At 52.8% G+C, this 12,286-nt stretch overlaps 1 protein-coding gene across 1 annotated transcript; it reads right to left on the bottom strand.

Moving 5' to 3' along the window:
* Positions 1-3,618: 3,618 nt before the first annotated feature.
* Positions 3,619-12,010, bottom strand: CDK5RAP1 (CDK5 regulatory subunit associated protein 1). Its single transcript, XM_027646167.1, has 14 exons — positions 11,784-12,010; positions 11,094-11,197; positions 10,583-10,617; positions 9,787-9,887; positions 9,439-9,649; positions 8,553-8,673; positions 8,042-8,272; positions 7,700-7,797; positions 7,533-7,588; positions 7,288-7,418; positions 6,286-6,435; positions 5,742-5,882; positions 5,482-5,629; positions 3,619-3,643 (listed from the first exon to the last, which is right to left on the bottom strand). Exons 2-13 carry the CDS (start codon positions 11,169-11,171, stop codon positions 5,549-5,551), a joined length of 1,434 nt encoding a protein of 477 aa, XP_027501968.1. The 5' UTR covers positions 11,172-11,197; positions 11,784-12,010; the 3' UTR covers positions 3,619-3,643; positions 5,482-5,548.
* Between the last annotated feature and the right edge of the window lie 276 nt (positions 12,011-12,286).

Here is a 12,286-nt window from a genome sequence, read left to right on the forward strand (position 1 = left end):
GTTTTGTCCTCCAAGTCCTGGGGCATCTGTCCACTGTCCAGAGCATCCTGGGTGCTGTTAGTGTTGCCACTGCTTCTGCCACGCTGAACATGGGATGGGGAAAGCTTTCCTGCCAACAGTAAAAGGGTTTTTCACCAGAATTTTGATAAGAAATTATGGGAGGAATTTTTTTAATGAAAAGAAAACCAGAACATTTCCCCTTTTTGAAGAGAAACTGTTTTTGCAAATGCCTCCTGTTTGGTTCTCATAGCTTCAACCAAGGCGTCCTACTATTCTTTTTTAAACTTCCTGTAATTAAATAACAGAAAGATGACATTAAAAAGGAAGAAACAGATTGAAAGACACTAAATAATGCAAAAGAGAATGAAGCATCTGTTTTAGTGTCAAAATCCTGTATCAGCCTGACCAAAAGCGAACCTTGTCTCCGTGCTCGTGCTCCAGACATTCCCCTCGCTGTCCTCATGGATGCAGGAAGGGGAGGAGGACAGTCCTGTCTGGCTGTTCATTTTCATGGCAGTGCACTGAATATTAATCACCCTCAGCCCTGTGCTGGAGGCGCTGCTGCAAATCGCTGGTCCTGCAGCCTCTCTGTAATTCCCACGTGTGGGACATGTGGGATCCCCACAGTGACAAGACTCTGCAGGTAGCAAACACCCTCCCCAGCAGCATCCCTGAGCACCCTGACAGCTCCGTTGAACATGTCACTGTGCATCAGGCTGTTGTCATCCCTGGGTTTGCTCTCAAGGAATTGGGCACCTTTCTCCTCCTCGTTAATGCGAAAAAATAAACAAAGTCCAACGAGGTTGGTTCCTGCATTAATCCTCTCCCCACGCAGCCGACCTGGCCCCGCATCCCTCCTCACCTGTGCAAGCAACTCCTGGGAATGAAGCCCAAGGAAAAAATGTCTCTGGTCTTATTGAGACTGAGGAGATCTGGGTGCCTTCAACACTGACGGGCTTTGCTCTTGACACCGTTGAAGACACAATGAGAAAACCCCCCACAGACAAAGGCGCTCAGCTGGGCTGGCCACCCTGCTTGTCCCCAGGCTGGCCACCCTGCTTGTCCCCACGCTGGCCACCCTGTTTGTCCCTGTGCTGGCCACCCTGCTTGTCCCCACACTGGCCACCCTGTTTGTCCCTGTGCTGGCCACCCTGCTTGTCCCCAGGCTGGCAGCCCTGCCTGTGCCTGTGCTGGCAGCACTGCCTGCTCCATGTTCCTGATGGCAGTGACAGCTTCCCCAGTCTGGCTGCCCAGGAAGATGGCTCTGACCCAACAGGAACAGGGACCCCAGTCAGGGGCTGCCTTGAAATAATGTGAAATAATTCCCTTTTACATTTCCTAGCGGAAGTTCTGCTCATGGGGAAGAGCCCCTGCCAGGCACACAAAGCATGGAAAGCACTCCTCTGTTTTTCACAGATACAGCTGTCCAGAGGATTTGCAGCACTTTTGCCTCATGGAAGGCATTTTAATTACTCTACTGACTCGTGCTCTCGAGAGCCCCAGGTGTGTCAGAGCTCAGCCTGGGATCAGAGGGATGCAGAGAGATAGGGAGGGAGTAAGTGGTGGTCCCTTACAGCCCCACCACAGCCCAAGAGCCCTGCCTTACACACCCAACAGTCACTGGGCCATTTCACACTGTCTCTGACCAGCTTCAGACCATCTTCATGTCTCTGATCTGTGCCTGACTGTTAAATAACTCAGCAGCAGGGGAAAAAATACTTGAAAAAATATCTGGAAGATATAGAGCCATTAATGAAAAACATCAGAAAATAGATATCAAGTAATGACACCACGATGAGAGCCTATTATTAGGAAAGGCTAAAGATAAAACTAATTTAAACCTGATGAGACAAGACATCTCATCTTCGGGAGAATGAGAAGTCAATAGTTGCCTGTCAGTAAAGGAAATAAATTGCTCACAAGGGAGGAGGGAAAGCCACAGGACTCCTAGGCCCTAGAGAGTAGCAGAGCCTATGACAGACTGTGAGATACCCTCTGAATTCACAAACCCCAAGGACTCAGAGCAGCCACTCACCACCGGTGCCTCTGTCATTGCCATGCAGGTCACAGCCCACAGTGCTCTGGGAAGGCACAGGGACATGGAAGGAGTCTGGGGACAGACGACAATGCCACCCTGGGGGGGCTGCAGGGCAGCCTGGGGCTGGTCTAGGAGTGCACCAGGCAGTGGCAATGGACAGCCCGATGCATTTCCAGCAGAGCACAGAGTTTGCTGTTGGCTGCAGAGGAGCCTGTAGGAGCAGTTGTACCTGTCCTACTGGAACCCAACTGCTGCCAGTTCCAGAATGGAAGACAGATCTGATTCTAGAACTGGAAAACATTTTTGAAAGCTCTTTATGTTGCATTAAATCCCTAAGCTCGGTGCCAAGAGCTGGCTTCAGAAATGGTGATGAAAAGCCAACGGTGATGAAGGAAACCCCTCTGGATCCCCAGCCCACAAGCAGTTGCGGTACAGCAAGGAGGAGGAGGAGGCCTGGGGGAATGGGCTGGCAGGCACATGGAGCCTGTCTGCTGAAGTGAAAACCCGTGAGAGAAGGGGAGGAAAGCATTCCCTCCGGCACAGCCTGGCAGGCTGCTGGCATCGCTCAGAGGCAATTCCTTGTCACCTGCCACCGCCTCAGCAGAGTGAGGCTCTGGCCGACCTGAAGCAAACTGTGCTTGCAACGCTGCCATCAGGGAAAACACCCGTCCTTCCCTCCACCGTCACCATGACATGCAGAGGGAAAACAGACTGCAGAGCTCCGGGGGTTCTGGGGAAGGACGTGACACACCCTGGCCAGCTCTGACGCTGGGAAAAGCCCAGTGCTCTGCTCAAGCTGCTTCAAGAGCCTTAGAGAAAGGAAGAAGGTTGGGCAGGGGCGTGTAGGCAACGATGGGCATCAGTTTTGAGACTGTCCTTGGGCCAGTAAATGCCAGTGATGAGCAGTGAAGACAGGCTGCGAGTGCCTGCCGCAGTCTGTGCCTCCGCTCCCCGAGCACAAAGAGATTCGTTCTGTGAGGGGGCTCCAGGGAACAAACAGGCTCTTGTTCTCCCTGACAGCGACCTTTCTGCCAGGTGAAGCTATTTCTGTGCGAGGGGGATGTCCAGCCTTGCCTACACACCCCGCCAGCATAAAGGAAAGCACAGGCTGTGCCTTACGAAATCCCGGTGTCAGGAGATGCCTCAGGGCACGTCTGCTTGGAAAGTAAATGTCATCCCAGCACTTCAGGTCTGTGCTGGGAAACCTGATCCACCAAATGCCTCCTTAGGTGTTTGCCCATGGGTGTAACCAGGGCACGACTGGCTGGGAAGGCAACACTTGCACCTGCAGAAGGCACAGGTTGAACATCAGCGTGGGAAATGTGAGGTCCGGGGGAGTTCAGGGCTCTCGTCCCTTGGGAACAGACATGTGCAAGAATCAGCACGAGGTGTGAGCTCAGCTTTCCCAACAGCCAGATTCAAGGAGCAAATCTGACAAGAGACACAGAAACTGCATCCTACCTCCAGCCCTCAAGAAAAACAACACATTCCTGCTTTCAGGCAGTGCCAAAGAACTGACTCAGTCTCCAAGGTCACCGTAAGCTCTTCCTAATGGATGCTTTGCTGCCTTAAAACCTCAGTCTTCATTCCCGAGGCCTATAAAAACTAAAAAGGCAAAGCAAATGGTGAGTGCTACGGCTCCCTGGGGAGGCCGTGCACTGAGCATTATCACCTCCTCATCAAAATGTAAAACCCAGCTCTCCTCCTCATTAGTCTCCCGCTCTTAAAATAATGATTGTAAAACGGCCGCAGATGGCCTCATAGCAGGATGGAGGGGGAAGGGCACACCGTGGTCTGCATTTCCCACTTGAAAGAGGTGCTCGTGGGGAGAAGGTCAAAACGAGCAGGGAAAGGTGAGTGTCAGCCCTTTCCAGGGGTGCTGGCTTGGGCCACGATCCCAAAATGCCCAGGAAACATGAGCTGAAGAGCTGCCGCAGGGCAGTTAAACTGGGCCACTGCCCGGCGGGGTTAATTAGCCACACAAACCTTGGCCTCAGCATGGGTCGCTTCTGAGGGGTGATGCTTATACATCCTGCTGCTGCCTTTGGGATTTCAACTTAAATTGCTGCCTCTTCCTGAAAAACCTCCCATGTCAAAGGTTCATCCTCACTGGGCAGCAGAGGACCAGGCCCTGGTTTGTGAACTGGGGCAGAAGACACCTTCCCATGTGCCTGTCAGCACCTCAGAGCCCTCAGGGACCATGCTGACTGTGCAGATTCACTTCTAGGAGAAGGGACTCAGCACTGAGATAATAAGCAAAATGTATTTGTTTCTTGAAGCCTAATGAATATTCAGTGAACCAGGCTGTTTTCAAAGAGATACAATTATAGCCCAGAAAGAGCTGAGCAGGAGAGAAGGCTTTCCAGCAAAACCCTTTCATGTTTATTTAAAAATTCTGCAAAGTCACATAAGACTGCTCTGTTACCAGCTGTTCCTTCAAAACTGGTCACTGGATAGAGTCTTTTACAAGATTTTTTTCTAATGACATCATTATCTGTATGAAAAGGGGTGATCCTTTCTCACATCTCAGTTTACTCATAAGTGCAGGTCACAGGTCCTTGTTTGAATTTTGCAGAGCAGGCTGGAATGTGACATGGTGCAGCTGGGGTCAGCTGCAGGCTGATGAAAACAAGGAACTGTCAGATGCACTTACAGAACTTACTGGCAATTTAAATCAGTTCAACCACTTCTTTAGCGAGCAAAGGGATGTTTGGATTACAAAGCTGCACCCCAAGTTCTAAGAGGCCAGAGCTGACCCTTGGCTGGCAGCCACATCTTACCATGCATCCCCCAGGCCTGGAGACAAGGAAAACCTCTGTAGCTGAGATCCAATCTTCCCCAGTAGGAGGGCAAGGCTGCATTCCCTCAGCCTCAGACACAACAGATTCACTGGTGCACGCTAAACACCATTTTACATTCCACAGTCCAGCGTGACATTCCAACACACGAGCACGGTGCGGGTTCTTGCCTCCACTTTCCAAGCATTTTGCCAATATTTGGAGAAAATTCATCAATGTTCTCCTGTTCTTTCAGTTCTTTGTCCCCTTTGACAGTACCCCTACTATTCTCCAGCAGCTAACTGGAGCTGTATTTTTCAGGCACTACCAGCTTTTGCAGCTCCTATATTCAGCTGAGCTTGTAGGAAGGACCGGCTCTGCACATGCATCTCTCAGGCTGGGCTGTGTTAGAAGATGTGGTCGCAGTCAGAGGATGGACCTGCAGCACTGCCAGGGTGGATCAAGCCTCAGAGCAAGTCAAAACACACAATCTCACAGCAATTGTGTTTGGCAAGTTCACACACACCTTCCACCCCTTTTGCCTACGAACTTGCACACATCTACGAGGGGTACGTTGTAGCCAAAGCAGAAATATATATGTATTTTATTATTTCACAAATAAATTTTAATATACATATATCTCCCTGTTTTCTACCGTATCTCCACCTGACAACACTTTCTTGTTTCTTCCTGGAGAAAATGTGCTGCTTCCATCCACGGGCAGCAGGGACCCTCAGCGACAGGCAGCAGCATGGGACAGGGTTGTCCGGCAGAGTGGAACTCCCCTCAGGGTCTGTGAGCTGGCAGAGGTCACCTGAAAGAAACAACACAGGTCTTCAGGCATGGAAAGGCTGGGGAGGATCCACTCTAATTTTAGGCTCTTCTGGCAGCAGCTGCTCCAGAGAACAGCACTGCAGGCAGGTCACCTTCACCACCACGTAGTCCCCCGGCCGGGCTCTGCCTGGAGCCCCGCAGTCCGCAGCATCCTCCAGCTCGGCATCAGGGAAGATCACCTTGATGTTGCCATCGTTCCTCCCACACAGCTCCGAGGCAGAGCGCTTGCTGGGCTGGAAGGAGGACAGGGAACATTACCTGCATGGCAATCGCTCTGATTCACTGGTGGGAATTTATTGCCTCGGGAATTAATTGAGCGCTATTGACGGTGTTAAACCCACATTCCACGCCGTTAAGCAAGCCCTGGAACAGAGCCCTGTGGCCAGAGCTCCTGGGTGACACACACACCAAAAGCACTAATTCTGTGCTTGGCCAAAGACACATCCCTAACTGATCCCATCCTTAGTGCTCAGCTCAATGCTCTGGAAAAACCAAGCTGTCTGCTTAAGGGTGAAGAAACACTCTTGGGGAGTCCTGGGATTACGTGGGGAAAGTGAGAAGGGAGGGCAGAAGTGGTGACTGCTCTGCACAGGGTCAGCAAGAGGGGAAGAGGACTACTTGGTTTCAGGCACTCACCCCCTCAACCAGCACCAGCTGCTCCTGCCCCACCAGTGCTGTGTTGGCCCTGGCAGCCTCCTCCCGGAAGGCAGCGATGAGCTCCTCCAGCCGCCGCCTCTTCACGTCCGCGGGCACATCGTCCTGCAGCCGGTGATACGCCCGGGTCTTCTGCAAACACACCAAGCCAGTGCGGCCCCTCAACACCCATCCTGAGCTCAGAGTTTTGTCTGACCCCAGCCAGCTCTGCTGCTCTTCCAGCAATGGCTTTCCACGTGTTAAAGGTTGTATTCACAAAGGAATTATTCTGGGTGCTCAGCACCAGCCGCGTCCTCGAGTTCCTCACATCTTTCTGCTCCACCTTTTAGGCAGAAGGTTTGATGTAGGGCACTGAGTATCAGTGGCTGTGAAACAGTTTTGCAGCTCCTGTGTAGGATGTGCCTGTGTCTGTCTGTCCACAAGGACAGGCAATGGATTCTTCTAGTTCTAGTCCCATGTGCTGAAACATGCTCTCTATTCCTTTGCTTCCTTGTTTCCCAACCTCCTGTCCTCTTCCTCATCAGCATCACATACTCTGGACAGCATTCTAATGGGGATTTATCAACTATCCACTCTTCTCATGGAAGTACCTTCTAACTCAACTGACAGTCCCTACAGCTGGGCTCCAGCCCAGCTCCATCAGCACAGTCCTCATGAGCAAATAAAGCACCAGCAGCTGGGTCTCTGCAGACAGAGCTGCTTCCCTGCAATCACTCTGGAGCATCTGCAGAGCCAGGTCACCAAGCAGTAACCAACCCTGACACTCCACAGAGGAACTGGAAGCCTCCCAGGCACAACAACAGCCCTTGCAGAACCCCACACCCTACAAGTCCTGCCTGCAAGAAAAAGAATCTACCACTATAGCAAGTTTTTGGGTATGATTTTCAATAGCTTTTAAAAACTGTGTTATTGTGAGAAATAGCACTGAGTGGTCAGGTGAGATGTCCAGAGGTAACAGCCTTCTCCACCAGGTCCTGCACTCACCTGTCTCATGCTGTAGGCAAACAGGAAGCCAACATTGTAGCGGACTTCCCTCAGCAAGGACATGGTCTGCTGGTGATCTTCCTCTGTCTCCCCACAGAACCCAGCGATGAAATCACTGCTTAAGCTCACTCCTGTAAGAGACATGGCTGTACACTTCCCTCATGGAAAAGAGGAATGCTTCACTCAGGAAAGGACAGTGAGATACAGCTGTGCTGAGCTCAGACGAAGCCAAAGGGAACGCCCACCTGGGATGGACTCACGCACGTGGTGCACAAGATCTAAATACGCTTCTCTTGTGTATCTGCAATGAACAGCACATGGATTTGCTCACTGGAAACCCATGAACTGGGGAGGAGAAACCAGCACCCCAAATCAGAGGGCAGGGCACAGGGCTCCCCGCGGGGTGACCCACCCTCGCCGCATGGCCTCCAGCACTCGTGTGCTCCCACTCTGGGCTGGGAGGTGCAGCTGTTTGCAGATGTTGTGTCGTTCCTGGATGAGCTGCAGGACCTGTGATAAGTGACCAGGAGATGTCCCAGATGGCTCAACTCTATCAGGGTCCCAAAAGTGCCTTGGTAAAAGCCAGCAAGCTGCAAACTTGCAAGCTTTAGCCTCAACATCCCTGTCCCAGGAGCTGCTGTTCCCAGTCTGGGATTCCACATTCCCCTTGGGAAGACAGCACAGCCCACATCTCACAATTCAGAGCTGCCTCCCTGCCTGCAAGCAGAGGTCCAGGTGTTTATTTTACACTTGCCTCATCAGGAAAATCCTTGGGGTGTGGAGAGGTGAAACGGATCCTCATTTCTGGATCAATCCTAGAGACCTGGTCCAGCAGGTGTGCGAAGCGCAAACCTCCTGGTTTGGCTTTGTAGACTGTGCTAAAACCACGGCTGAGGCCTGGGGCAGCTGCTGACTGGAACTGCACCTCAGACAGGTCTCTATAGCTGTTGACATTCTGACCCAAGAGGGTCACTTCTTTCACTCCCTACAAAATAAACAAGAGAGGAAAAAATATAACCTGGGTAGGATGGACAAGCTGCAAGGGCAGTCATAGTTTTACCTGAAAGATTTTCCAAGGAACCCTCCTCTCCCTGTCTGTCATGGAGTATTACAAGAGGAGTCAAAAAACCGGTGGTGGAACCCCAGAGTAACCTCATCTCCACAGATAAAGGCAGAGATGGTTAAATGTATCACTGAAAACACTGCTACCAAAAACCACCCTTCCTCCCATGGTTTGGGACAGGTGGGAGGAGGCTCTGCCTCACCTGATCCGAGAGCATCCTCACTTCCTGCAGGATGGATGCGATGGGGCGGCTCCTTTCCCGCCCTCGGGTGAAGGGCACGATGCAATAGGTGCACATGTTGTCACAGCCCCGCATGATGGACCTGCCCAGACACAAAGCACAGGTCACACCACGACTGCTCTGCAAGAACCATCCATGCTGCATCCTGCCCTGCTTTGTGCCCAGCACTGCTGCCTCCAGCCAGCTCTGCACACAGACCAGCTCTGGGCACAGCTCTGCAGTTTACCTCACACTCCCCTCCACCCACCCTGCCTTTGGTTTGCCCTGAGTTAACACCTCCTGATTCTTCATGCACATTCCCAAGAAAGCTGGAAAGAACAAGGCACAGACTTCCACTGCAGCCTGGCAGTGATCAGAGGTCCTTCCCACTGTCCTTCCGTATGCTATGGCCACACAGAGCAGAGTGAGGTTTCATGTTTGGGAGTGTTATTATCAAAACTAAACAAACAGAAATAAAATCAACAGAAGTTACAATGTGTGTGGGATTAGAAGAAAAAATAACAGAACCTAGGGCAGGGCATCACAGGAAGCAGGGGATGAGAGAGGCACAGACATCAGTGGGACAGAAATCACTCAGTGCAGCATCAGGCTGAGGCAGTCAGCATTCCCAAAGGTGAGGGAGAGAAGTCCATGACAGCTTGAGCTTGGGGCAGGCTCTCCAGGTCGCAGTCACACAGCGAAGCAGCAGAAAACACACATTCTGGTAAATTCATGCCTCTGGGCTGCTGGGAGCGAGTGCAGCCAGGCACTGCATCTCCTGGGCCGCTGCTGTCACCGGCACCTCTGCTCTGCACAGCAGATTTCCAAACCAGAGCCACAGAAACAAGCACTGGCAGAAGGTACTTACACAAACGCTGTCGTGCCACCTGCACTAGTCTGGACAGGCAGAATGTCTGCATAAGTCTCATCTAGGGACAGCAGGACATTGGCAGCTTGCTGGCCAGACTCTGCCACAGCCAGCAGCCGGGGCAGGTCGCGATAGGCATCGGGGCCTGCCACGATATCGACCAGCTTCTCCCTGTGCAGAATCTCCTCCTTAAGCCTCTCAGCCATGCATCCTGCAGCCAAAGGAGAAGAGTCCTCATTAGGCAGTGCCCACCCCCTGTTACAGCCCTGCAGCCCTTCCCAGCTGCTTTCACCCCACGGAAAAGGCGGGTGCTGCCAGAGGGGAACAGTGAGTGCAGGCTGGTGGTACCCAGGATCCCGATGCGCAGGGGTGCACGAGCCGGCTGCCGACGGGCCTTCAGCGCCTTGAGGTGCTGCAGCCGGTTCCAGATGGCCTGCTCTGCCTTCTCCCTGGGGAGCCAGGAAAACTGGTTGTTCCAGCTGTTGCACTTTAAAATTGCCCCAACCTGAAGCACTTTCTGAGGAGAATTCAGCTAAAGGGAGGGAATCATCCACCTGACGGACCCGATGGCAAGCCATTTGTGGTGTGGGGGTTATGTCTTTATCTTATCTGTTATCACTTTACTTGCTTGGAAGCATCTACACTGCAGAAAAAACAGACTAAGCTCTTGGGCAGAAAAAGTACCGTAGCCACAGTATGAGCTACACTGCAAGTGACAGTGAGCATTCAGGATCTTCCCCATTCAAAAAAACCAAGCAAAGTTCCCTTTGTATTTATATCAAATTGCCCTTAACTGTATTTCTCACACTTCTGAACTACTAGACACCCTGTACTAGACACCCACTTCAAGAGAAAATAGAATATTAAAAAATGAAATCATTAAAGCACTGATTGTGCAGGTCTCTCACTGCTCATGGCATATACACAGAGCCTGCACTACCAAACAACTTCTCACTACATAGAAAAGCAATTCATAGCACAAATAATGTTGTAAATCGTGGCATCAGCCAGCTCTATCCTCAACTAAACAGTCACTTTCACACCTGCACACTCCTTTCCTCACACAATACATTTATTGCTTTGGTTTTCAAATGGAAATTCCTTAAAAACTGTCCAAAACCAGCAGCGATAAAAGTTTCCTTACCTCACGGAACAGGTGACAAGGAGAATCACATCTGCCTAAATTGAAAGCAACAAAAAAGGAAGAATTCATAAAAGCCAGATGATAAGTTTCTCATGCCCTGCCTGGGTAACCTGAAGAGGCAGACTATAAAACTCACTTAAGTCAAGCAAAAAGACCTGCCTGAGCACACAGTGGGTTTCAACAAACAAGAAAGTGCGAGAAAGTAAGAGAAGACAAGTAGAGTCTTCCACTAAATGACAGAATTAAACTCAAATATGAGTCAGGAGGACCCTGCTGTGTCCAATCCTTCTCCAACTGAGAGGGAGCCCAGCAGTTTAAAGAAAAAAGACAACCCACAGCTTTCTACCACACTTGTTAGGTAGTTTCCTCCACTCCGCAGAACTCAGACCGCAAAAATCACAACATGCTGCAGGACTGCACTCCAGAGGAAAGCTGGGACTTGCAGGCACAGCCAGGGTGTGAGGCCTCCACAGCCCTGCACTCCAGGAGAGTTGCCAAGATGCTGCCTTACCTCATCCAGCTCCTTCGTCCTGGCATAGCCATTCCTCTGCAGGATGGCCCAGGCGATCTCCGTGTCATTGACGTTCATCTGGCAGCCGTAGGTCTCCAGGTAAACTGCAACACAGTCAGGGACCTGCTCAGCTCCCATCCACAGCCTGTTCTGTGACCTTCTCTATAGGAAGAAGCCTTCAATCCCATCACTGGAGTTAGAGACGCAGCTGCCTTCACCTGCAGCCCACAAAGGATAACCGAAGGACACACTCCGGGAAGCCCATGTGCTCAGAGCATGTCTCTGCAACACGACAAGTCTGGGCCTGGAGCTGTTGTGTCCTTACTGAGATACAACTCCCAGTGCAATGAAAACCGTCCCCTCCACAGGGCACAGCAGCCAGGGCTCTGCCCACAGCCCCGCTGACAGCCCAGCACACACCGCGGGCAGGTGCCAGAGGAACGCCCTCCCTACCCAGTTCCAGGGTGGGGACACACACACAGAGCCTGTTCCCTGCCCAGATCCGTGACGGGGGGCGCACAACCCAATCCCTGCCCAGCTCCACGGCGGGGGAGACACACCAGTGCGGAGCCAAGGACTAAATTCCTTCTAGTGCCAAAACTCCCTCAGGGCCCCAAAAGCTCCCAAACAACCCGCTTCCCCCCCGCTCGGCTGACCCCACGAGCCTCGCGGACCTGCAGACCCCCAGACCTTTCGGGGCCCCGGGGGCAGAGCCCGTCTCGGGCGGCGGCCCCGTCTCCCTCACGGCCGCTGCCCTCAGGAAGTGCCGCAGGTCGGGCCCCGCGGGCAGCGCGACCCCACGCCCCTCCGGCCGCTGTCCCGGCCCGCAGCGCGCTCTGCGGGCGGCCCCGGTGCGGGGCCCGGCCCTGGGCGGGCGCAGCAGCCCCGCCGCCCGCAGTGCTCGGGCCCCGGGCAGCATGGCCGCGGCTGGGGGGGCGCTTTCGGGGACGGACCGGCCGGGTGGGCCGACCAAAGCGGCCCGGCCGCCGCTCCCCGCCCCTCGGCCCCGCGTTCCGCCCCGCCGCCGTTCCGGGCCAGCCCCGCAGCCGCGCGGCACCGCCGCGAAAATCGCGGAGTTACGGAATGATTTAGGTTGGAAAAGGTCATCGAGGTCATCTGAGATCATCAAGTCCAACCTATGACGGAACACCACCATGTAGCACTGAGTACCATGTCCAGTCTTTTCTTAAGCG

Source organism: Corapipo altera, unplaced genomic scaffold (genome assembly GCF_003945725.1).
Source record: "Corapipo altera isolate COAL_440 unplaced genomic scaffold, ASM394572v1 64, whole genome shotgun sequence".
Taxonomy (NCBI): domain Eukaryota; kingdom Metazoa; phylum Chordata; class Aves; order Passeriformes; family Pipridae; genus Corapipo; species Corapipo altera.

Excerpts from the sequence above, each read along its gene's own strand:
- CDK5RAP1 (XM_027646167.1), bottom strand. The coding sequence starts at position 11,171 with ATGAACGTCAATGACACGGAGATCGCCTGGGCCATCCTGCAGAGGAAT. Across the intron at positions 8,273-8,552 it reads TGAGGATGCTCTCGGATCAG|GGAGTGAAAGAAGTGACCCT; the intron begins GTGAGGCAGAGC and ends TTTATTTTGTAG. Across the intron at positions 7,798-8,041 it reads CCAAGGATTTTCCTGATGAG|GTCCTGCAGCTCATCCAGGA; the intron begins GCAAGTGTAAAA and ends CACTTATCACAG.